The 26500-nt window shown below is 40.4% G+C and overlaps 1 protein-coding gene across 1 annotated transcript in view; it reads right to left on the bottom strand.

The window, feature by feature from the left end:
• Positions 1-2758: 2758 nt before the first annotated feature.
• Positions 2759-26500, bottom strand: part of Ubn2 (ubinuclein 2) — a 76949-nt gene continuing 53207 nt past the window's right edge. Inside the window, 4 exon segments of the mRNA XM_028889313.2 lie at positions 2759-12699; positions 15477-15566; positions 15821-16052; positions 24284-25831. Of these exon segments, the coding sequence (XP_028745146.1) occupies positions 12650-12699; positions 15477-15566; positions 15821-16052; positions 24284-25831 (1920 nt within the window). The 3' untranslated portion in view covers positions 2759-12649.

Raw genomic sequence — 26500 nt, forward strand, 5'->3', positions numbered from 1 at the left:
ACAGGGAAAGAATGACTGCAGTCGCCGTCATCAGTATGTGCTAGGCACTCTGCTCAGTGCTCTCCACATGTCTGATCCAGCCACTCTCATGGGGGGGGGGGCGCAAGAACACATCTTCAGCAAGAGTTTCATAGTGGAGCCATGCGAACCCGTCTGTCTAATGACAACTTGTTCTCCTTCACATAGGCCACCCTACTAGTAAAAAAAAAAATTAGTGGGGAGACAGTGAAGGGATACACACCAGGACACAGCGGTAAATACACACGGAAAAGGACAAGTCACGTCAAGGGACATGTGGATGACACAAGTTTTTGAGATGACAAGACATACTAGAATATACCTGGAGAAGAGGCAACTGTCCCTGTCCTTTGAAAAGCACAGGGTCTCTCCTACAATGTAACACCACTCTGCTCTTTCTGACAGGATCTCACGTAACCCTGGCTGATCTCAAACTCACTGTGCAGCTGAGGATGAGCCTGAGATGACGACATTACAGGTATGCAGTGGCATGCTCGGTGTTTAAGACATGCTATGAAGTGTTCATTTGATTTACCCAGCCAATCTTATCATGTTAGCCTGTACTCCTATACGGTTACTGTAATGCTACAAACATACTTGGACTCCAATCTCTACACACTCACCCCTAAGAATTTGTAAAATCCAAGTACCTTCATCAACAGTTTGTTAAATCTGGCTTGAAACTCCATCTAGACCTTTCCTAAACCACTTTCCATTTTGTTGTCTCCATGCTGAAAGATAAAATCTGCTTCCTTATTAACACAGTTTCTCTTTCTTTCTTCTGAGACAGGGTTAATCTATCCAGCCCAGGCTGGCCTGAAACTCAGTATGTAGATCATAGTAGTCCCAAACTCAGACTCTTTACTCCTCTGCTGGTATTAAAGGCCTACCCTAACAAATTTTTCCAGTTTAGTAACACTTCCTTCTAAACACCTGCTCCCCATTCAGGTCTACATGGCAGCATTGGTCTAACCCACTTATTTCTTAGCTCTCTATTAGCTTATTCGGAAACCTTTTAGTTCTTTGGATGACTTTCTTCAAAAAGTTTTCTGAGTTCCATTTTCATGTACAGAAGAAATGATGAAAAAAGGTTATATCAGGTTATATAGATTACACAACTGTAATCTAGCATTTAGGAGTTTGAGGTAGGAGGATTGCAAGTTCAAGGCTAGTAGAGGCCACAAAGAGAAACCCTGCCTCAAAAATTTTTTAGTATATATGAATAATAGTAAAGCTATTATTTATTTACTGCTTTGTGTAAGACAGTGTCAAACCCATAATGGATTTTTTAAAAGTACATTTTATTTAGAGAGAGAGAGAGAGAGAGAGAGAGAGAGAGAGAGAGAGAGAGCATATAAATGTAAAGGTCAGAGGATAATTTCAGGAGTTGGTTCTCACTTTCCATCATGTGGGCAAAGCATCAAACTGGAGCTATTAGGCTTGGCAGCAGGCATCTTTATTCACTGAGCCATCTCGCTGACCCAATAACAGATCTTTTAAATACCTTGACTGATGACAACAGCATCTTTAGGGGCCGGAAGAGATGGCTCAGTGCTTAAAGAACACATTCATTCTTCTTTCAGAGGACCCAAATTCAGTTCACAGCATCCATATCAGATGGCCCACAACTGCCTATAACTTCAGCTACAGGGGATGCAACTCTCTTTTGGCCTTTATGGGCACTCACATGTACACTCATATACCCACAAGTGGACATACACTCTTGTAAACAAAAATAAAAGTAAATCTCTAAAAAAAAAAAAAAATACCACAATGGCGACTTTAATACATCAATATTATACAAGTACAAAAGTATGACATCACTGAGTAATTACATCCCCCCCCCCCCAAGAGAGGGTTTCTCTGTGTAACAATCCTGGCTGTTTTGGAACTTGCTTTGTAGATCGGGCTGGCCTCAAACTCACAGAGATCCACCGGCCTCTCCCTCCTGAGTGCTGTACACCACCACTGCCTGGCACATCAAATTATTTAACTCAGGTGTTTTGGAGGTTTTTGGGAGGCATTAAGAAGTGCTTCCATGGCCAATAAGAACGACAGCAAGACCATAGTCTTTAATCGGTAGTTCCAAACAGCTGATGCCATTTGAAATTCTTAGCAGTCCTTTTCATCTTCAAGACAAGACACTGAAACTACACAATATAAAAGGAAAATGAGAACAAGCATTCAAACCACTATTCATATTTTGGGTATCTATGTCCCTGTCTATATTTTCTATGCACAGATACATATTGTTCATATCAATATGCTGTGCATATTTTCTGTGTACAAGACATGCTGTTGCCTATAGGAAGAACCTAGTGAGCCTGCATTCTAGGACTCTACCATCTGCCTTCCTCAGCCACTCAAATGTACACCTCCCAAGCACATTTACCTGCCACTTCCTCCTGACTTCTACCTGCCACTTCTGGACCTGTCCTTGGAGGTCCACCTAAAGCTTTCTCTCCTTCTTGGAGCCTTCCTCTGTTGCTGTAGAACAGAACTCAAATGTCCCATGGCAAGGGAGCACATTTTTGTATACCAAGTTTGAATAATTCTTGACAATTGTATATTGTCAAGTGATAGCAAAATGTTTAGGAACACAGCGAGCAGGCTGCTGTACCGTTTCTTTCTTTCTTTCATTGCCCATGGTGCTAGATACAGTATAATACAGACTCTCAACTCCTGCTGAGAGTGGAACATTTAAACCCAAGTTAGCGCAATAACACAAGAGACACGGAAGTAATATTTACAGTCTTCTTTATTTAATACAACAAACACATAACATATACAAAAGAAAAAAAACACACTCATGTAAGAGGTCCTGTCACAAAGGATAGACAGGAAACATCTACTCTGTCTGAATCAAGTAAGGCTCTTATTTCAAAATGGGTTTGCTAGCTACACCTGGAATATGAACAAGGCTGCTGCAAAGTAAAACAAACAAAAATCCCTGCACTGAAGGAGTGTATCACGGGGCTAGTTAGTAAATTCACGGTTAGGAATGTTTACGTTCTCACATAGCCAAATTCATCAGGGGTCTTATGAAATGTGAGGCTCTTCTGTTGTTTTTTTTTTTTAAACCTGCCCTTCTATTTTTCTTAGGAAAGTTATGAGTTCTAAAACCAGGAATTAGTGAAATGTAGAAGCTTTAGTGCCAGAGTTTATAGGGTGCTAGAACTAGACCAAGATGGCAAGGGCAAGATGGGTGTGGAGCAGAGCTTGGGTTCTGAGTGCCTTCCCATTTGCTAGTACTGCAGAGAGCACTGGGAAGGCAGGACGAAGGACCTGCTCCTTGCTCAGTGCAGGGTCAGGAGCAGCAGTGTGTGCATATTCCTGCTGAGCCCAAGCACCAGTCTGTCTTAAAAGAGCCTTACACACACACACACACACACACACACACACACACACACACACACACACACGTCATCACCACCCCTTTTATAAATTTATTTATTTATTTACTAAAATAATACAAAAAAGGGAGACAGGTATATTTACAAAACTCCATGGCTGGTACAGTACATAATTTTTAAGACACACTAAATGCTACAATCTTTCAGGTCCTGAGATTATTACAAATACCAACTCAAAGCTTGTGTTCAGGTCCAGTTTTTAGAGGAAAAAAAAATCCCAAAGTATTAAGTCACACACTTATTTGAAATACAGCATATATTCCTTCAAGTTAGTAAAAATACAACTTCCTGCGAGCAGCTGCAACACAGTAATTGGGGCCTTCCCCCTAAAGGACCATCAACTTCTCAGGCTCCTTTCTTGGAGGCTGGCTTGCAAACACAGTAATAACATCTGTGTAGGGTGGAGCTGACCGAAGAGGAAGAACCGTTTCCCTGGTGGGAAGCAGCTCTGTAGAGTGGACACTCACTGTATAAATAACTAGTTTTCCTTCTGTTACTAAACAAGTCTCCCCTTAGCTAAACTTGGACATAGGGTTGGAAATCTGTGCTTTACCAAACTATAATTCAGGCAAATTTTCAGGTTATAGCAAATAGGTCTGCAGTTCCACGGGAATTCTGACAATCATAAATAAACCTTGCTCACAAGCAAAGAGAGAAAACACCCATCTCCTCGTCACCTTGGTTAGACTTACGTTCATTATTTGGCGCACAAAATTTTCACCAGCCAGAGAATATTTTCCTTTCCTTAAAAACTGACACTGTTTAACAAGAGAAACTCCGGGGAGGTTCAAATTAACACTCTCCTCCAAGAATGGTTTAGCACTCCACTATCTTCTAGACTAAGACAGTTTTTCAATGACAGTTGACAATCGGTCACTGCAAAGCTTGGCTCTCTTCTCGGAGGCTAGCTACGAATCAAAGGAAGCTGTATGGGAGGGAAACCAAGCTCCCTCGATGGGAGAAGTCCCTCGATCACATGTCAAACATATAATGTATTATGGAGGCAGAGCCGAAATGTCAAGAAAGCTGACCAAACCTGGCTCAACTTTCTAACTATTTAAAACAAATACCCTTGTCAACTGACAAAAAATTATTTTCCTTTTTATGTTTTTGCTGAAATTGGGCAAATCCTTGGTAATTTTGCCAGTGTGAGGGAAAAACAATTTTCTGAGAGGGCACAATGTTTCTGCAAACAGTAGAAGTAAGAATGAAGGAAAGTTTATGGTTATAAATAGAGAAAATACACTATGCTTGTGAAATTTTAAATATAAGTTGTCACACGGGCAGACAATGGCGATTCTTGGTTGTTGTCGATTCCTAAGCGTACTCTGAAGACAGATAGAGCTGCTGACTTTGTTATCTGGTGTCAGTCAAAGCTCTACCACCAAGCACCCAGCAGCCATACTCAGGGTCAAACTGAATTATGTAACTGTAGCAAAGTGGGGGCAAATGATAGTCTTCGGAGGAACTTAAAATTGGGACTAAGGATTCAATGGTCTGCTTGGCTCAAAAGACCTTAGCCAAAAAGCTCTGTTCTAGGGGAGGTAAGAAAACCAGCAAGGCAGACTGTTACAAGCCTCTAAAGAAGATCCTATTTCTTCTGACGAATCTTGAAAGGTACAGGTGTTGTGTAAAAATGAGATCTAGTTATTGTTATTTTCCACTGCTGGGTAGGGACCTCTAGGCTTCGCAAATGCTTGGCAAGAGCTCCACCACTGAGCTGCACCCTCAGCCTATGCGATCTATTTTTTAATATAAATGAGGAGAGGAAAAATCCCCAAGTTCTGGACTATGTACAGAACCTTAGTTGTACTTAACTGTACTACTAAGACCAGTGTGGGTATCAGTGTAAAAAGGACACCAAGTGTGAGTATCAATTGCTATGAAATGGGAACCCAGAGGAAACACAGAGAAGTAGAAACATCACAACCCAAGGAGATGACAGAGAACCACTGTAAAGCAAGTGGTACTTAGAGTGTGCTTGAGAAAAGTGTCGTTTAGCATCAGGTAGTCAAAGGTATTTCCACCAAACTCTAAAGATAACCTATGCTTATGGCTCTGCTGAGATGTAAATGCTCCCCTATACTCTGTGTTGGATGGGGACAGAGGGCAGATGGGAAAGTGACAGAGAAGAGGATGTGGAAACAGTTCACCTTTCCTTCCTGGATCTAACCACAAGCCACTTCCATCGTAGTGGATGGAACAGTGGGTGACATAAGAGCTCCCCACCAAAGGCAAGAACAAAGACGAGCAATGGAGACTTCAACATGAATACTGAAGCTGTTTTCAATCAGAGCCTGAGCACCTTCTCAGCTCAACCAAACACTAACCACACACTAACTCAACTCTCAGCACCACACTGGGTGACTTCATAAAAGCTCAAACATGTTCCATGACACTAACTCAAGGTCTGCACAGGCAAAAGGATCATCAGCTAGCTTTTGATGTCAAGTTCACATTTTAGGGCAGATGAACAGAGACAACATATCTGGTTTTAGGCTGCTGTTACTCTTCCCCAGAGAAAACACTCACACCTTCAACAAAACTCCTAAACCTTATTACTTGGAGTTGAAATTTTCACATTTGTTACTGAAGAATGGAACAAGAAGGAAATGTGGAAAACAAAGAGTATGCTTATCTGCATAGCTGATACTTAGAGGCTATGAACTAAGGCCTATCGGGAGGAGAGAAAAAAATAAACAAAAATCCCTAAAGTGATTTTAGAAAAACAACCACCACCAACAGAAAATCCCCTAGGACTAGAGAAAGACCAGATCAGAGCCAGTTCTAGGGTCAGCCTGGATGTGGCAACTGCTTAGGCCTAGTGCTTTCTCCTAACTCACACGAGCTGGGGACCTGTTCCTCAACACCGTGCACTCTCTGTCTTTGCTGACCCTGATGTGTGCTGTAATCTAAACTCACCCACACTCATTCTCTCTCACACACAATTCAGCCCTAACAAAGATTGCAGCACTCATTTGCCCCTGCTGTTTTAAAGAGAAACATTTCATGGATTATTACTCAGTATGCACAAATGGAAAGTGAGATAAAATGATCTAATCTCCTGGGAGCTAGGGAAATCATGTCTCCTTGTCCCCTGACCTCTGCCCTAGCCAGGAAGTGAATCCTATCTTCTTTCTCCCACCTACAGCCTGAGCAGCTGATGGCTCTAACTTGTTCATAGGCTGAAGAAGCATGAACTGCAAAGTTAAATATAGACAGCTGCCTAGGTGTAGGACTGCCCCACCCCCATGACAAAGCCCGATAAACCTACAGACACAGGAGCAGTGTGCAGGGTCTGATTTACTCTTAGAAACGTAAAAACTTAAGTTTCCATCACCAAGCAAGCACTAGAAAGAAATTAGATTCAGGAGGTATAAGAGGGAGGCTATAACTTTTAAGGATCATTTATCAGTAAACCAAACTTTATCTAACTTTACTTTCACAACCTTTGAAAACATCACACAAGTAATAACATCATAAAAGCTTTAACAAAAAATCTATTGGTAGTTAAGAAACTTAGTGTCATCTCCTTTGATTTAATCTGAAACTAATAATTCTACCACACTACAAATATGGTATGTTTAAATATCAAATATGCATCTAAATTAAAATTCCAGTGATTGTTTTTTTTTTTTTTTTAAACATAAAGACCATAAAGGGTGCTCTTTATATCCACATATGTTTTTCAACCTCTGCAGGAAGATAATACTATAATTATATAGGATGTTCTAGAAAAACTCAAAATATTTTTGAAATAGTAAAGTCTCTGATATCCCTGGGAGGTAGGTGATTATTATTATACCCAATTGTCTCATGGGTAATCTGAGGCACGAAGGTTAAATGACATCCCCCTAGATAAAGTAGTTTAGGAAGGAACACTCACTCCTGATCCCAGCTGCCTGATGGCAGCTCTGCTGCAGGAGCTGCTTCTTTCAGCCTTTCAGTCTCCTTTTCCAATTACAATAGTCCTCAAATGGGGTCCTTTATAGATATATTTGTACTGTTTAAGAGAACTGGTTCAACTTAGTCTCTTTCAACATGTCACATCTAAAAAATAAATAAATAAATCTTAGATATTGAAAGTCATATTATTTTGCTCAAGAAAGATATTTAAATAATCATGAAATCAGAGCAAAATCTAATCATCTGGAAAATAAAGAGATTGAAAATCCCTCAAGTATGTTGCAGATTATGAGTGTTTCCTCACTATCTAAAAATCTTAAGTTTATTGAAGTTTTAAAGGTATTCATCTATATAATTTCTTACAGGTAATTTTCCAGAAGAAAACACCTTTTAATATTGACATGGGTGCTAACTTCCTTCAAAGTATATTCACTACCACTGTATGATTCTAGGTCTAGCCCTCCATGTGTTTAATCTCGTCTGCATAGGGCACCGTATCAGACTGACCCACAAGATACTCTTGTTATCCTGATGCTTCCTCACACACTACTTCTGCCAAATCTGAAGGGTAGAGAGAAGTGGATTACATCCAGAAATAGTCAATGAGTTCACCGAGTTTATTATGTTTGCAATAACCAACACATATATAATGCCCTACACACACACACACACACACACACACACACACACACACACACACACACACACACACACACATTAACTTCTACAGATACTCAGAAGGGGAAGCCAGCATCATGTGCAAAGACTACTTCCCGGTCTGCCCACCTGAATCAACTCAAAGCAATGGAATAAACAAGGCAGAAGTTCTGCAATGTCCAAAGGGCAGTGCTTAGAAAGATTGCCACGGAACAGCTGTGCCTGGTTTTATACACACACACTGTGCATCTCATACTTGTGTCCACACATACAGAGCACAGGAAGAGTATTATAACATGACATGATTTTGGCAAGTCTGAGATTCTTTCTCCTGAATCTCCTGACTTAATCAGTATGTACTTGAGGGTGTCTGAAAAGTTTCAAAAGAGGGGAGAAAAAGAAAGAAATAAAAGGCACTTAACAAAGACAAAGGCCTGAATTGAGCATGGTTTAGAGGAGTAATATAAGCATTTTACCAGAGATAAGAAATTATTTACAAGGAGTTAAAACTTTTCCCTTAAAATTTTATAAAATAAAATTGCATAACATGTTTGTGATCATTTACCTACTACTGTACTTTTTTTCTGCTTTGTTTTTACAAAACCAAAAGCAACCCCAAAGCAAAAACAAACAGTCACACATGTACAACTAAAAGTCAAAGTGCCCTTCAGAGAACATTAGGTCAGCAGAAGTTCTCTTGCTGAAGCTCAGGACAGTTCTCAAGTTTGGCCTGGAGTATAGATTTTCGTCATTCTATTTTCAATTTGAAAAATAAAACAAAACAAAACCCAACAAACAAAGGAATCAAATCCAAAACCTAGATAATAATAACAAGACAAGGACCAGTGTGCTTTCATAGTACACTCCTGAAATAAAGTACCCTAGTTCTTCTACACAGGGGTCAAAGGACATGACAAAATCTCCTACAAATAGAGAAGGTAAAGTCAACCAACACAGGCAAATTCATTTTCCAAATGTAGCAGCAAGTAGGACAGATAATGAGTTCTAGAGACGATCCCAAAGGACAGAGTTCTCATAACCAATGGCAGTTGCAATAACAATAGAATTTTCATTTCAGAAAGTCTTGAACCAAGTAGAGGTGGAAAGGATTGTGGGAGAGGGCAACCAGAGGAGAGAGAATAGGGGTGCCTGCCCTTTCCATCTCTGCATAGTAAACAATTTTAGATCTGCTTTGGGAAAAAATATTCTGGGTTGAGATCAGTTCCAATAAGCTGTTTCCAAGCAGGTGTCAAACCCACAGTCTTTAAACAGGTATATGCCCGGTTCTTTCCCCAGTGTTGGGACCCAAATAAGCCTTATTCAGTGTCTATGACACAAAACAACATAATTTGGGTTAATAACATCCATCAAAGGGGTGGTGGGCATAAAACAATGTACTAATTGAATCTTCTTGATTTCTTCGAAGTATAAGGACTATCTTACTATAGATTAACTTGGCTTCTTTTCCCCAAATCTTTTCTCCAGATTGTTTTAAAATCATGATTTCTCACTCTGTTTTCAGAAGCATGAGAGGAATTATAATTTAATTTTAATAGAAATTATTGCTTGCATTTATTTCGGAGGCTCTGAATGAGCTTGACACTTTGCTCCCAAACAGTCTCCAACTGAGGTCCAGCACTGCTGTCCGAGGACAGCTCTGCTGACTGTTATTGCTTGTGAATACTGAGGATCACCTTGTATGTACAGTAACAGCTCAGACACTAGTGAAGGCAATTTCAAATATAAGACAGTTGGAAACAAATAGCTTAATCTTCCTGAATCAAGTACCCCATGAATGGGATCTAAGTGTGCTGATTTACTTCTGCATTTGGATGTTGCTAATGTTCTTTAGCGATACACATTGCTCTACAGATATCCTTTCCAGTTACTCACCATTTTAAAAATAACATAATCTGACTTTAAGTGCAAAAATACAGCATGAGTCGCAAGTCTCTGTTAAAAAATAACCAACTTATATGCTTGTTTTTAGTAATAAAAAGTGTAAAGATAGGTAACCATAAAGTATGGACACCATTTTCAATGCTATGATATAGAAAGAAATGTATTTACATGTAGAAATGACTCTGATTCATCTGTATAACATGAAAGAGCTGCTGAAGTAGGGTTCTAACAGCAGCCCTTGGGGAATCAGGACTGACAGGAACAGAATATACTTTACATATTATATTCTCAGAGCCCCCTGCTTCAGGTAATTTTATAAAAAGACACAGGAAAGAGAATTACTAATCTTGTTCTTTTCTAATGATGGCAAAGAACCACAAGGGGCCTTCATATAGCATGGTTCAGAATTGATGGATTTAAGAAACTACAATTATCATTATTTGACTTTTATTAGCAATTGATTTATATGAATGTGTGTGTCTATGTAAACACACAAACACACAGGTATCAGCAGGAAGAGAGACTAATATGCCCTGACTTCTTTCTCCCTGGGTAGAGGAAGTGAAGTCCAAGGCTGCCTTCCTAAACACACCCCAGCACAGCAGCCCAGGCAGTATGAGCGAGCAGGCATGTTTAAAAAGAAGTCACCTGGTGCTAGAGTAAGCCAAGAGCTGAGCAAGCTTCTCTAAGAGACCTTTCAAATGAAACTTAACATGTTAAATTCAAGTCAAAGCTCTGCAATGTCCCTGTATTTTTCCAAAATATCTACTAGGGCTCATATAGCATCTGTATTTGTTTTATTGGTAAACAAAATTACTACAGTCAAGAAATTATAACAATGATTCCTTTCCTTTTTTTTTTTTCTTTTTTCTTTTTTTTTCTTTTGGAGACAGGGTCCCATTGTCAGCCCAGTACAAACTAGCCTGGGTCTCACTGCTATATACTCCAGGCTGGCCTCAAACCTGAGATCCTCCTGCCTCACCCTCCTGAGTATTGGGATTACAAGCATGGGCCAGAATACCCAGCTTCAATGGTTCTTCTGAATAATCCTTTTCCCTTACTGCAACAAGTTCTTGGAACTAAAGTTTTCAGTTATTCACTGACTTTTTGCTATGAAGCATGTCAATGTGACTTTGAAGTCAAATTATAGGCATAAAAATCTGAGCAGATCTGTGGTTGGTTATTATAGTCCTAGAGGCTTCTTGGGACTTTTGCTTATCAAAGGAAAATGGGGTCTGGTTAACACTCTTGTCTGTATAAACTTAATGGTACAATGGTAATATGTAATGAGAATATGAAAGCAACCTTGTTATTACCAGGCTAGTCTGTCAATCATATATAAAGTAGTTACATCACTTAGAGCTTATGCTATTCTTAGATAATTTGAAAATACTCAGAAGTTTAAAATTCAAGGGACACCACAATGTAGTTGAGGCAAAATAAAATGTATCCAAAGAGAATTGTATGTTTTCCCCTTCACACCCTTCATTGCTTCTATTCACATACAGACACCAGAATTAAAGAATCTTAATTATCTGGAGGTGTACTTGAATATCAACATTCTGAGTAAATTCTAGTAAAACTTTAAGATTCCAAATGCTCAAAACATTTTTACTGCACTGGATATGGGGCATAAAGCTTCATTGTGATAGTAAAAAAAAGGTGATCCTTTGTGCACATCAGTATTCCTACTGGAATTCATCCCTTTAAAACAGTATACTATTCTGTACATGTTATTTGGTTGACTCCTAAAGAACCAGATGCTGTGCACACTGTCTATATCAACAGCTCTAGTCACCTGAAGTACCACTAGTGAAGAGCACTGTGCAGTGAGGGAACTGGGCATCTGCAGCTCTTGGCAGGCTACAAGGGAGATGAGCAGCAAAGCAGCAGCCCAACAACAAAGACCCCAAGTATCAAGAGAAATGTGAACACTCACTTCTGCACATCAGAACTAGAAATAAATACTAACCAGTCAACACCAGGTGACAAGGCAGCTGCAGAAAGGAGTTCAGTACCTACTTCTGAATGGAGGATAAAATAGACCCTTTTACAAAAAGGGCATTATCAACGTTTTGTCTGTAAAGAGCAACAGGCTCACTTTCCTGACTTTAAAAATCTAAAAGATATAGTAATATATATTACTATGCTACAGCAACTTTGCTGAAGCCTCTTCAGTCTGCTGACTTACACTGGGAACTGCTACATACTGGAGAAGATTCAAGTTTGCTCAGGACATTTGAGGGTACAGTACTCTTCGGCTACTGTCTGGAGAGCATCATGCAATTGACTGTGGCAAATCTGTTCCCTACACAGACTGATTCTCCTCACACTGGGCTAATTCTACTTTTAGTTGCTTTTATTATGCACTTATATGTAGAGTGTTCAGATCCAACCCCCAGGATGGATGGCCATTTACCCAAATCCTCTCAACTTCCTTTTTTCTCCCCGCAGGTTTAAAAAACAATCAAATTGGTACTTCTGTGGGTTTGACAGCTGAGTCTCTTTGAAGCAGGTGAAGATGGGAACTTTAAGAGACCAAAGGTCACTAGCTTTGCACAAAAGCATTTCTTCCTCCTTCCTGCACGTGGCTTTGCTCAAGTAACATTTTCTTTCCTTTTCCTCCTCACCACAGTGCTTGGGACGAGAATGTAAACATCGACAGAAACAGCAGCCCTGTGACCACATAAGACTTTCCCATCAGGTAGGTCCCATCAGCCAGCCAAATGATTCCTCTCTTGATTGCTGGGAAGTCACTGAGATTTCCGTGGTAACTTAGTGTCCCCTTTACTTTGGCCTCCATCTGAGAAAAGAAACGTTAAATATGGTTTGGCATGTTGTAAAAAAGAAAGAAACAAGCATGTTTATTGTGAATTACATTTCTAAAAAGATAACCTTTATCTCACATGTTGATGGCATTATAGAAGTTGTTGAAACATAAGATGTAAAACTCAGTGACTAAAAACTATACTAAAAACTATTCCAGTAGGTGTTTACCATTTATTTACCTCATACCCATGCCCAATGCTGGGTTACAGAGGAACCAGATCACACACTGCCCACCTTAAGGGACCTACCTACCCCATATTTTGATTGCTTTGGAAGACTAGGTCTTAAGTTCTTGTAAAAGAAATTAAATATTTTGCCATTATATGACATGTGATAATTCCCAAGTATTATGAACACATCAAATTGGTAGTGAAGAAAGTCCAGCTATGTCTTTGTTTAGGTCCCAGCCTTGTGGTACAGGATGCAAGGCTGCTGGCTGGCAGCTTAGTTTCCACATCTACTGATTCTGTTGCCCTTCACTGTTTATAGAAAATACGTAACCACTCTATTTGATCCTCAGCCAAATACTTCTAAAATAACTGGAAGGAGAGGAAAAGGAGTTACCCAGGCAAGAGTAGGACCCAATGACCCAGAGGGCCAACAGAATATAAAGTCTCCGTAAGTCCAGAGCCCTGGTAAGGAAAATGAAGACCCAGTCTGAGAGAAAATGATAAGGGAAGGAAACCCTTCAAGGGAAGAAAAATGACTGGGATCCTAAGTCATACGGCCAGATTCACTCATGTCATATCCAAGTATCTTGGAAAACATTAAAAAAATTTAAAACACAGCCTGCCTTAGAAGAAAAACTGTATCATTGTTAGCGATTACTTAAAGTTGGATTAACAGTTCTACTAAATAACCAGGGCCTTTTTCATTCATAGTAAGACATATCTATACATATATTAATTTGTAGAGAGAAATAATTTGATCAACAATATAATCAAATTTATAAAATGGTAAGGTACTAAGATTTTGTTCAAATTAACTAGACTAAAATTCTTTATACCAGAGTTTAGTGTAGTATGGCCCATGGCCAAATCTGGCCTACCATCTGTTTTTGTTAATATAGTTTTATTGGAAGTCAGCTTTATTCACTTGTTTACAAATTATTTGTGGCTATTTTACATTCTAATGATAAGGTTAGGTAGTCGTAAAAAATATAGGATTGCAGATTCCAAAATATTTATTATTTGTGCCACTTAGGCTTTGTGGCACACAGCATACAATGAGTTCAAGGCCAGTATGATCTATAAAACAAGTTCCTGGCCAGCCAGGTCTACACAGTGAGACACTGTCTCTGAAAACAAAAACAAAGAAAACCTTTTTTGACCTCTTTTTGAGATAAGAATAAGGAAATAAACATTACCCGGGTGCATTAGTGGTGGTGCATGCCTTTAATCCCGGTACTTGGAAGGCAGAGGCAAGAGGATCTCTGTGAGTTTGAGGCCAGCCTGGGCTACAGAGTGAGTTCCAGGAAAGGCGCAAAGCTACACAGAGAAACCCTTTCTCACCCACACCCCCCAAAAAAACCACATAAAAATTAGCCAGGTGATGATGGTGCACACCTTTAAATCCCAGCACTCGGGAGGTAGAGCCAGGCGAATCTCTGTGAGTTCGAGGCCAGCCTGGTCTACAGAGTGAGATCCAGGACAGGCACCAAAACTACACAGAGAAACCCTGTCTTGAAAAAACCAAAATAAATAAATAAATAAAAATAACAATAAAAAAAATTAAACACTAGTGGGCTCTTATTATCAACCATTTCTAGATGAGACTCTTTCAATCAGTTATTTTTATTAGTTTCCCATATGACATCTATTAAAAATATTTTTTTTTTTGTCTTCAGTGTGGGGTAATAGAAGTGTCGGTGAAGCTTTTCCAAATTAGCAATTCTACAATTTAAAATCCAGACTCAAGTTTAATGCCTTATATCGTACTTTTTAAATGAAAAGTTTTAATTAAACTTTTGTTATTTGGAAAATACTTAGTCCTCTTTTTCCTGTTCTGGGAGAGTGGTGTTGACCAAATAAGATAGTTCACACAGAGCAGGAACACTGGGGTCTTTTGATCATCAAGAATCCCGTCTGTCTTACTTCCTTGTAGGTGGTCACATTCATACCAATCCTCAAGAGCTCATGTCCCCCACTGGATCACAGAACAGGAATATAGTCAAGCCGAATCAAGAGCAGGAATGTCATAAGGGGTTTGTGTTCCTTCTCTCAAGGATGAGTTTTGGGCAGCTGACCACAGGAATGACCATGAGATTAAGGACAGCCTATTGCCTCCAGACTGAAGCACAGCTCCAATTTCTGCCTAATGCTCAAGAGTAAACTGGTATATAGTTTATTTTAGTATTCATTTTATGTGTATGGGAGTGTTGCCTGCATGTATGCATGTGTATCATCATGTGTGTGCCTAGTGTCCTCTTTTTGTGGGTTCTGGGGACAGAAGTCAAGTACTTTTACCTGCTGAGCCTTCTTGTCAACTTCTATGACTTTGCTTAATTATTTTATGAATCCATGCTTAGGTAACATGTCTATATAATAAAAGCTTTTCCTCTTGTGTCTAACATATCTCATTTACCCTTACTCTTTCTCTTCAAAGTGTTTTTTTTTTTTTTTTTTTTGCCACTGAGGATCCAGTCAAATGATGCCCCCCTCAACATTTTGTCATTCCATTCCTACTGTTGGAAGGAAATTAAATCAGCATCTATATACAGTTAGAAATAATAGAAACGAGCAGCTTGCTTACCATTAAATGCTTGCTGTAAGTGTGTAGGCAGAGGTGAGTGGGAAAGTGTTGCTGCATGCTGAGTTCCCGGTTGTAAACTCTTTAGTAAATCTGAGAGGAAAACAGATTTGTCAGTGATCTTTCTGATGTGAGCCCCTTAGCTCCAACTCAGCAAGAACCTGTCTTCTCTAACACCAGTGTAAGCCCCGGCACTACCACACATATATTGAAAAAGTTGACTTATGTAAACACAGCCATGAGCATGCTAAGAAATCCCCCACATTGACTTTCTCCTACATACTTCATTACAACAGAAATGTGGTGTGGACGGTCCATGTGTTCATTTGAAATAGAGCCCCACTTACTCTGAGTTAGGCTGTGATGGAAAGCGGCTGAGGTAGATCCCGAGGTGGTTGTCACTCCAGCTGTGTCCGTTCCAAAGCCAAGTAGCTCCAAGGGAAACTGGAAGGGCATGGTCACTGGAACAAGGCCACCCAGCATCCCAAAAGGAGTCACAGTTTGATTTGTTACAGACAAAGGTGATGTCATGAGAGTCAGAGGTGAGGCATTAGCCAATAATGATGCTCCTGCTGTGGACTGTGTAGAAACCAGGGGTCAAAATAGATAAGAAATAAAGCATTGCACCTAAATTGATTTAACATCTTCATGGATGCAAGACTGTGTCTATCTGTTCTAACAAATGAGAGAAAAATTAACACTGAGGTGAAAAATATAATCCAGAGAGTTACTAATAACGGTTCTGAAAATCTGCAAATGACATTTGAGAATTTTTGTCTACACAGCTCTTCTATCAGCACTGTAGTCTGCTTCTTAGCTGTTCAATGCCCATCCTTGCTTGTAAGCCTCGAAGTCCAAAACTTACATCTCCCTTTCTCTACTTCTCCTTCCAAAACCACAGACATGAATCTTGTGGGAGTAATTCTAGCCAACTTCACTGGGACTCCTCCGGCTCTTTGCTGGCAGGGGCCTGCAGGTGCTGTCCCGTCTACTGCCCCTTCATCACAGCACCTGAAAGCTCTTCAGCCTTGTCGTCCTTCCCTGTGCTTCCCCAGAGCCGAGAACTGCCCGAGAACCTAGACCATCAAGGGCTCCGACTGGACGCAGCACTGCACCTCCCTCAGGCACGCACCTACCTTCCTTCCTTCCTTCCTTCCTTCCTTCCTTCCTTCCTTCCTTCCTTCCTTCCTTCCTTCCCCTCTCTCTCCCTCCCTTCCCCCTCTCTTTTTCTTTCAATTCCGTTATTTCTGCATCTTTTCCATCCCCCAGCAATAATCTAATATTATATGTATCCCTTTTTAAAAATCAAACCTACTGAATGACAGCCTCCATTTCCCCGTCTACAGTTTCTCCAGAACCGTTAAAAGCTGGTTCCCATTACACCGCTTTTCTGAAATCAGACTTCCTAAGAATAAAGTGTTTTCTTACTCAATTATGTGAGCTTTGAGGCCCTGAGTGATGAATCAGAAATCTGCTAATGTTGGTGAGCTTAAAGGGGAAACTACTTAAAATACACTCTTTAAGCTAAGTCAATTCTTCCGACGACTTTCTATGCAACAATTAAGTGATTTTTCTACTTCTGGCATTTCTTCACAATGGGCACTTATCATTATCAAACATTTATTTAATACATCCAACTTTCTTAGAAGCGAACATTACACACTATAGTTTTCCTGCCCCTGGGAGTTTTCTTTTGCAGTCTGTAATGCTTCCTTAGTTAAAAATTTTATAGTTTTAACTGTTGTCAGGAAAAGAGAATTTATTCATTAATTTATTTATTTATTTTTTAAATTTAGAAACTGGAGAGATGGCTAGTGGTGATGTCACATGCCTTTAATTCCAGCACTTGGGAGACAGAGTCAGGTGGATCTATGTGAGTTCCGAGGCCAGTCTGGTCTACATAGCAAGTTTCAGGCCAGTTAGAACTTCCAAAAAGCTTTTTTTAAGTTAATAATACAGATTAGATATTGTTGGTTTTGTGAGTTATTTCTACCAAAATATCTCATTAATTAAGGGTTGATATTTTGTTTTTCAAACAGCATCTCATTGTTTAGCTCAGGCTGGCCTGAACTCATTATGTAACACAAACAAACCCTGAAATCCGAGTCTTCCAGCCTCAGCCTCTTAAGTATGGTGATTACAGGCATGCTTCAGCTGCCACCACGCATGGTAAGGGCTAAAGGTTTCATTTCTTAACATGTAAGAAAATATATGTAACTTTTCCATACATTGTGGCACACTGCATAGTATTGTACACTCCAGGGTCCATACTACTGCTGAACAAAAAGTGAGGTCACTCTCCAGAAGCCCTCTTATTTTGGTTCCACTCCTCCATTTCCAACCTTTGCTCATCTCCTGTGTTATCACTGATATTTAGAAGCTCAGTTCTGACCTGTCACCTCAATTTTAATCCTGAGAATCAGAATTCCGTGAGTAACACCATGTGGGTTCCCAACACTCAAACTGACCTGCCATGTCCAAAACTGGAATCACCGAGCCCATCCCTGCCCATCAGCAAGCACTTTATTTATTTATTCCAGGAGCCTGGGGTTGCACCCTTGGTCTGCAGGCCTCCTCACTGCAGGAGTTCCTTCTTCACCCACCTTCTCTCTTTACCCCTGAGCACTAACCCTCAACAGCTTATGTCACGTGACATTTGGGAAAGTTGCCGGCCTTGGCCTTTACTGTGCCACTCATGACACACAGTGGACACATTTAAGAAAAATACTCAGTTAGAGACAATACTGTTTGAAAGTGACTAAGATAAAAAAGATCCTGTATCAGTTTAAAATTAATCAAGAAGCCAGGCAGTGCACGCCTTTAATCCCAGCACTTGGGAGGCAGAGGCAGGCGGATCTCTGTGAGTTTGAGGCCAGCCTGGTCTACAAAGTGAGATCCAGGACAGGCACCAAAACTACATGGAGAAACCCTGTCTCAACCTCCCCCACCCCACAAAAAAAAGCATGCAAGAATGGGGGCTGGAGAGATGGCTCAGCAGTTAAGCGCACTGGCTGCTCTTCCAGAGGTCCTGAGGTCAATTCCTACAACCACACAGTGACTCATAGCCATCTGTGTGAACAGATGCCCTCTTCTGGCATAAAGTCGATAGAGCACTCAGACATTAAATAAATAAACAAATCTTTAAAAAAAAAAAAAAAAAAAGCAAGAATGGGTCCTTCGTTTTAAACATAAGTCTACTGTAGTCTCAAGGTAAGTCTCCAAGGCTGTGTCCCAAATGGCTCCCTCAGTGAAAAACAGTAAATAATGTAAATGAGTTGAACCTTTTAAAGCCTTTCTACAAAAGTCTAAGTGAAGCATTACAACAGGTGGAAAAGATAAATTAGGACAAGTTCCTATTTTTAAAATAACTTGAATACCAGCAATGAAAAAATATGCTATAAATGTTTTACACTTTCTAAGAATTTTCCAAATCCAATTCTGTTTATGACTAAATTAGAATGCTAGGTGACCTCAATGTTACACTGACATTTAGGAGTTCTCCCGAAGAGTTACTTTCAGAAGTAGAAAATCCCACTGTTTGTAACATTTGGGAGCATAGAAAAACTGTCAATATTAGCTAGACGAGCAGAATACAGTGTTCATAATCTGACATGATTTCTATGCTTTCTCCATTTTGAGAAGAAAGAGGACCCGTAACTGCTTTTCTCAGGCAGGCACTTGATCCTATACCGCTACTCACTCTGTTGGGTGAAACGGCTGTTTCCCAGTCACCTAGAATACTATTCTGAAATTCAGCCATATTGTTCTCCTGGTTAAGACTTCCCAACAGCTTCCCTTCTTCGTAAGGAACCCCCAAACCCTTACTGTCCCCATCAGTGGAGTTTATCCCCAGTCTGGTCACACAGCACACGGGCTTTCATCTCAGGCTCTTTCACTCAGCATTTCTATACTGTGTCCCCTAGTCCATACCAATCTCCTTTCTTCTCTACACATGGCTGTGTCCCGTTCTTTCAACTCTCTGCTCAAATCAAACAGTATTTCCTTTAATAGGCCTTTTGTGGTCCCTTATGTTAGCAATAATCAACTTTCAACATTTTTTTCATAGCACATGCTTCTTTCTTTTTTAAATAATACTGGTGTTTAGCTTATCTAGAGGATATGCTCCACGAGAGCAGGGATAGTATGTTATTAACCCTGGGTCCCCAGCACATAGAAGAGAGCCTGGCACATAGTACCCAGTCTGCTTACTGGGTGATGGCTTTTAGAATCATAAAGTGGCAAACACAGGGTCATACAAAGTCAGTAAGCTGAAGGGTAAGAAAGAGGACGTTCTGGAAGGAAAGTAGACAGAGATAATAATTTGGACCCAGGAATATTTTAACTTTCAGCCTTTGTTAAATGACTGCGGATAGCACTGCAGATGTCTTGTAGACAGGAGGTGCCAGCTTCACAAGAACAGATCCCAAATGTACTTCTTCATGAAGGAAGATCTGCTTTAAGCACCTGGGTTCAACAGACATCTAGAGCTGAGAAGGAGCTGAAAGGAGCTGAGAAGACTTCAGAGATGCTATTTCATATGGAAACAACTACCCAATGGCAGAAGCGATGTGACATTAATCAACTACTGACTTTTTCTTGAGTCATCCAGTAAGACAGAGAAAAACAGATCAAAGAAGGCAGGTACCTTGGGGTTTCCAAGTCAGACAGCGACCTGGGAATGGAAGAGTACCGCGAAGGAACTCATCATCAACACATATTTTGTCATGCAGCTTTCTTGCTGACAGATCAATTATTTTTAAGACAATGAATGGCTTCTTATAGGATAAAGGATAATCAAATACAAGATGGCCAGGTAGATTTTAGAGGTGAAAAAAGGTGGAGGACAATTTAATCAGACACTTGAAGGCAATGAAGTAAAAACCAAAATACAAATCCAATTTTTAAGTATAGAAAACTCCCCTAACATTTTATAATAAGAAAGTAAATGAAGTCATAACTCTGATAGTGGAAAAAAGACAATACATATGTCATGGGAGATTTAACCAAAATCTGATTACTATTTCAGCAAAATGGTACAGCTACATGAGAACTATACGTCCTATTTTCATAACAAAACTCACAAGATAACACAATGGTAGCATTCATAAAATTAAGAGTTTGTCATTCATTTGTTCATTCTTCTTTTTTGAGACAGGGTCTCACTATGTATCCTTCACTAGTCTGGAACTCACTATGAAGACCAGGCTAGACTCAAACTCCCAGAGAGCCACCTGCTTCTGTCTGGGATTAAAAGTAAGCCACACCACACCTGGTTGTCATTATTCTTGCTAGCTGGGCATGGTGGTGCATGCCTATAACCCCAGCACATGGGAAGTAGTGACTTTGTTGAAGGCCTTGTCTCAGAAAGAACATAAGCGTGGATAGTGAGGGTAGAGGACCAGAACTACCACTTTTGTTAGAATTCCATTTCTTTTTTCCTTTGATTAAAGGTTACTTTTAAAAAGGATCACCTTTCTAACAACCATGACCAGTAATGAAGACTAATTTCCAGACCTTGTCTATAGGGAACAATTTTAACAGATAATCCCCATTGTCAGTGTATTTGAGCTTTGGTGTTTACTTCTCCCTCTTTGTCTTTCCCTTCTCTTTGAGATAAGGTCTCACTATCTTGTCTAGGCTGGTCTTGAACTTTTGGGCTCAAGTGATTCTCCTGCCTCAGTGCTGGGCTGCAGGTGAAGAACAGCCACTCAGCTTTTTTCCTTACGATGAAAAAAACATTTTTTTTTTTAGCAGAGACAAAACATCAATATGGATTTCAACCATTGAAGTGCCAGTAAATTGAATTTATTCTATATTAGTATGCAATCCTGAACTCATGTGAGTGCAAGAATGATAACTTGGTTATTAAATGTATATTCAACACCAAGTCTTACACTATACTGAATTGCATGAAGCCTCTACAAATAGCAAGGTGAAAGCTTTTCACTAAATTCCTACTCCACAAAAAAAGAGCAGCACAAAGTTAGAGCATCGCCTTAGACAACTCATTGCACAGATCAGTCATGTTCTCAAAGATTTAGGACACAAGTACTTATAAATCATAAGATATATATTTTAAAAAGGTATTTATAACATAATATTGTGTGAGACAGTTTTTTGAAAACAGCCTTAAAACACCCTACATATGAAAGGTGGTGGGCACAGGTGGTTTTTACTTTCTTGTCTCTAAATTTGCTCACAGTGAATATATATTACTTACAGGAGGGATAAATATTAAAGAAGCCACATCATTAATGGAAGGGTAAGTCTCTGAAAGCCTCAAATTACAGTGAAGGTAAAGAAACGAACACAATACAAGATGATATAGAAGTCAGAGCCAAGAAATACGTGGACAACAATCAGACCTGCTAGTGCACGGCTGTCACCCAGCAGCTGAGAGGCTGCAATGAGAGGACTGCTCCAAGTCTGAAGCCTGGGCTACAGAGTGAGATCCTCCTGTCTCTTAAAAAATTTCTCAAAATAACCCTAAGCTAAGTGAGGTGTGGATCGCAGCACAGGCTGGGGATCTCAGCTTCAGGGTCAGGTAGGAGTGCAGCAGGCTGCTGGCCAGTCCAGCCTATATACAAATGCCCACTGTCTAAGCAAAGCACTGAATCAGAAACAACCACCAAATATAGAATAACATAGTTTTTGTTTTTGATTGGTTACTCAGATGTAACACGAATTGTTAGACAGTCTTACTAATAAAAACAAACCCAGAGCCAGGTATTGGGGTGAACGCTGGAAGATCAGAGAAGCAGAACAGGCCACAGCCACCTCACCTTGCCAGTTCCTCAGCTGATCCTGTTTCCTCAGACTGGAAGCCTGAGTCCTCATCCTAATGGATCTCAGCTGAACTGCTGCTCAAAAGCCTAAAAGTTTAACAGGCCCTTGTTTCTGGTCCTCACGCCTTATATACCTTCCTGCTTCCTGTCATCACTTCCTGGAATTAAAGGTGTGTGTCACCATGCCTGGCCGTTTCCAGTGTGGCTTTGAAGTCAGGAGATCCAGGCGGATCTTTGCCTCCAGAATGCTAGGATTAAGGTGTGTGCCACCATTTTCTGGCCTCTATGTTTATCTAGTGGCTGTTCTGTCTCTGACCCCAGGTAAGTTTATTAGGGTGCACAATATTTTGGGGAACACAGTATCACCACACTTCCCCCTTTTTTTGTCTAAAATTAAAATGCTTTTTATTTTAAAAAAATTCTTAAAATTACATTTATTCTTGGGTTGGGAAAATTGTGCTATTGGGTGTGTGTGAGTGTAGGTCAGAGGACAACTTTCAGGAATCTGTTCTTCTTCTACCATGTGGGTCCCAGAGATCAAACTCAAGTCATGAGGCTTGGTGGCAAGTACCTTTACCCATTCAGCCATCTCAGTGACCAAGAAAAAACATTCTTGAGCTGAAAAAATAGCCATGTCTGAGGCTCATTATGTTCTAAGTACAAAATTAATGATAACAAGATAAACAGAGCTCTAGTCTAAGAATACTGGGGTTTAAAGGTAAATTTTCTAACCATTTTAGCAGACAAAACACATTACTTATAAGGGAGAATAAAATAACCAGCATAGCCTCAGACTTTTCTATAACCCGAAATACTAACTTAGTGAGCCAGGAAGTCTACCCTCATGTAAGTGTTACAACATAGGTAGCAGTGATTAAGTGTGCAAAAGCAACTGTAAAGTAAATAACAGTCTATGTCCCTTCTAGCAAAGAGTCCTTGCTAATTGAGAGGCAAGTTTAAACTAAAAATTGACAAACTGGGAAAATGTGGTATATAGGTATTCCAACATTAAGTGGACAGAGTTATACACGAATAACTAAAAAGTTAATTTGGAGCAGATAAATGCTTAAAGAAAATACAAATGTATAAATCTGATTAAATAAACAAAACAGCTGGCTCAATGGTTAAGAACACTTGCTGCTCTTTCCATACACCCAAGTCAGGGGCTGACAACCTGCCTGTAACTCCAACTCCAGGGAATCAGTTGCCCTCTCTGGCCTTCTTAAGCACTGCACCCAACATGCACATCACACCCCCACAAACACTTATAAGGCCAGAAGAAAAGGTAGGGGGACAACTGAATATGTGTTAAATTTCTACACTAATACTTTGTTCTTGTTTTTAATAAGATAGAGTCTGTGAAGAGTTTCTTCCCTCGACAGGGTGTCATATAGCCTATACTGGCCTTGAACTTGTGTTACCAAGGATAACTGAACTTCTGATCATCAGGCCTCCACCTCTCAAGAGCTGGGATTGTAGGAGTGCACCAGAATGTCTGGCTAAGAGATATAGTTTGAAATATACATTCAAGTTTTGTTTTTCAAAACAAATGTTAAGGTAAATGTGAATCTTTTCCTGATATTGGAGATTGAACCTGGGGTTTCACACATGCTATGGAGACTGTCACTGAGCTAACACCCCATCCTACCTTCTAACATTTTACTTTTTTATTTTTAGTAAGACTCTGTTATACAGCCCAGTCTAGCTTATAATTCCCTGTATATAACCCAGGCTGGCCTTCAACTTGAGTTCTTCCAGCTTCACCCTTCCATGTGCTAGGATTATAGGTATATGGCACCATACAAACAGCTTAATATGATACTTGTTTGAAAAAATAAAAAACACACATTCCAATGAAATTCTCACCCAGCACTATGATGTCAACATTGAGAACATTTCATGGTCATAGCTGTTATCAGCCTACACATTCTATATGTTGTATATGTCACATGAAAAGTCACCAAGGTGACTCAGAAAGCTTGCTCAACCTTACATTTATCACATGAATGCATAGTACATACATACCTGCACACTGGCTGTTACCACTGAAGACCCTGAGGCAGAGGCTGGTCTATGTGGAGTAGACAACGGTTTAGTAGCACCCTGTGTTCCACTTCCTGTTCCCCCAGATAGACTAGTCCTATTAGCTCCACTCGAGTTAAGGTTGCTACCTCTGCTGGCAGGTACATTCATTGGAATTCCACTCAAGCTGTTCTTCCCAACAGTTCCAGTGGATGATGAGTTTGTTAGTTTAGAAGGGGCCTGAAGAGTTTTTGTAGCTGGAAGGCCAGAAGTGCGATTTGAGGGTAACAAATTCAGAGTGGGAGACTGTCTGCTGATGTTCATTCCACTGGGCTGTTTATGGACAGGGTTGTTACTAGTGGAGTGGCTACTCTGAGCTACTAGTGTGTTTGGACTGGAAGAAGTTGGGCATACAGCAGGCTTGGGAGTTGGGTTGGATTTAGAAATAAGTTTAGTTGATATTGAAGGCTTAGCTGACAGAGAGGGCTTGGGTGAGGCAGAAGGCTTAGGGGAGGGCAAAGGTTTGGGAGATGTGGCAGGTTTGGGAGATGAGGCAAGTTTGGGAGATGCAGCCATTGAGAAGGGAGATTTGAAACCCTGCGTGGAGATTTGTGACACCATAGCCTTGGCTAAATAGTTACTGGAGGTAGTGGTGCTCGGTGCTGTCCTAGAAACCAGGGGGTGGGGCCCCTGAGAACCATTTCCAGGTGATGGGGTAGACAAAGGGAGGCGATACATCAGTGGCTTATCTGAAGTCTTGAGTAGTTGGGACGAACAGGAAAGCTGGGGGTTATTACTTAATTTCACGACTGGGTTGGTCTGTGATTTACTGATGGTGGCTTGTAATGGAGACACATAGTTCTGTTGGACAGTTGAGTGCTGGTGCACCTTTGTTGCTTGTGTTAACGGAGAAGCATCTTGGGCCTCTGATGTTCCCAGAGCCTGAGAGGAGGCAGCAACTTGGGCTTGGGAGGAGGAGACATGAGTCTGTGAAGAGGAAGAAGCATGTATCTGGCTTGACCTTTGCAATCCTTGCTGGAGTAGCCTGGCTGGCAAAGGTTCTAAGGAAACTTTCGGGTTCTGAATTGAAGAACCAGCAATAAGGCCTGAAGAAATGCCAGTATGAGCTAAATCCTGGGGTTTCTTTGGTACTGGCCCCGTGTGACCAGCAATGAGACTTGACGAGTGTGCAGTCTGAGTAGAATCTAGTTTTTTGGGAGTAGCCAGTGGTAACTTACTCATGATACTTGCTAGTTTTTCTTCTCTCAGTCCTGGACGAGGCTTTGTAGTTGGCACACTTAGCCTTGAGCCAACTGAGGGGCCCTTGTTCCCATTGTTGATGACAGCTAAAGCTTCGGATACAAGATCCAGTGAAGATGAGTGGAAAGAAAGGTCTTCATCCAGGGAGTCATCGAGGCAGATGGTTTCTTGGGCTGGTGCTGAGCTAGAGCTGGCTGAGGCAATGATGGCTGTGCTGGAGCTCGTGGAAGGACCACCAACTGAAGCCACCAAAGATACAGGAGCCTTGGCGTCTTTTTTTGGGCTACATTCCTAGCATAAGTAGCATTATATTGGAAAAAATACAGAGAGTTAATTACAAATTTTAAACTTAGTTTTTACAAGATTAAGACATTCTTATGATGACTAAAATTATTTTTTTGGCTATGTTGTTTATTTTGACACAGGTCTATTTATAGCCCTGTATGTCCTGGAACTCCCTATGTAGACCAGGCTGGACTTGAACTCACAAAGATCCATCTGCCTCTGCCTCCTGAGTGCTGGTATTAAAGGCATGTGCCACTGTACTAGACCTTCTTTTTTAAAAGCTAGAAACCTTGAGAAGACTGCCAAAACCAAAATAACGTTGAGAGACAGTGCTCTAATCAGCTCTCCCCATAACTGTGTGACACATTATGGGTTACCATGTCCTTTCAAGTCATCTTACCAGGACCTGAAAATGGGGCTGAAGGGCACTGACTGAGAGAGACATCACTCGTGACCTCCACTTTCACCAAATATTCAGAACCGACTTCAATCCCAGTTTCTCAGAGCTTTTTATTCTCCTTGGAAGGGACTTCACCTCTCTATCAAGACTACACCTCTTGTCTAATAAGGTCTGCAGGGAGGCTGATTCTTGTTCCTTGCTTCCTTGTATTTCTATAGCTACCTACCACCAGTACACAGGGAAACTAGTGAATTATTCAATCATATTTAAATTAT

This window comes from Peromyscus leucopus, chromosome 3 (assembly GCF_004664715.2).
Source record: "Peromyscus leucopus breed LL Stock chromosome 3, UCI_PerLeu_2.1, whole genome shotgun sequence".
NCBI classification, from domain to species: domain Eukaryota; kingdom Metazoa; phylum Chordata; class Mammalia; order Rodentia; family Cricetidae; genus Peromyscus; species Peromyscus leucopus.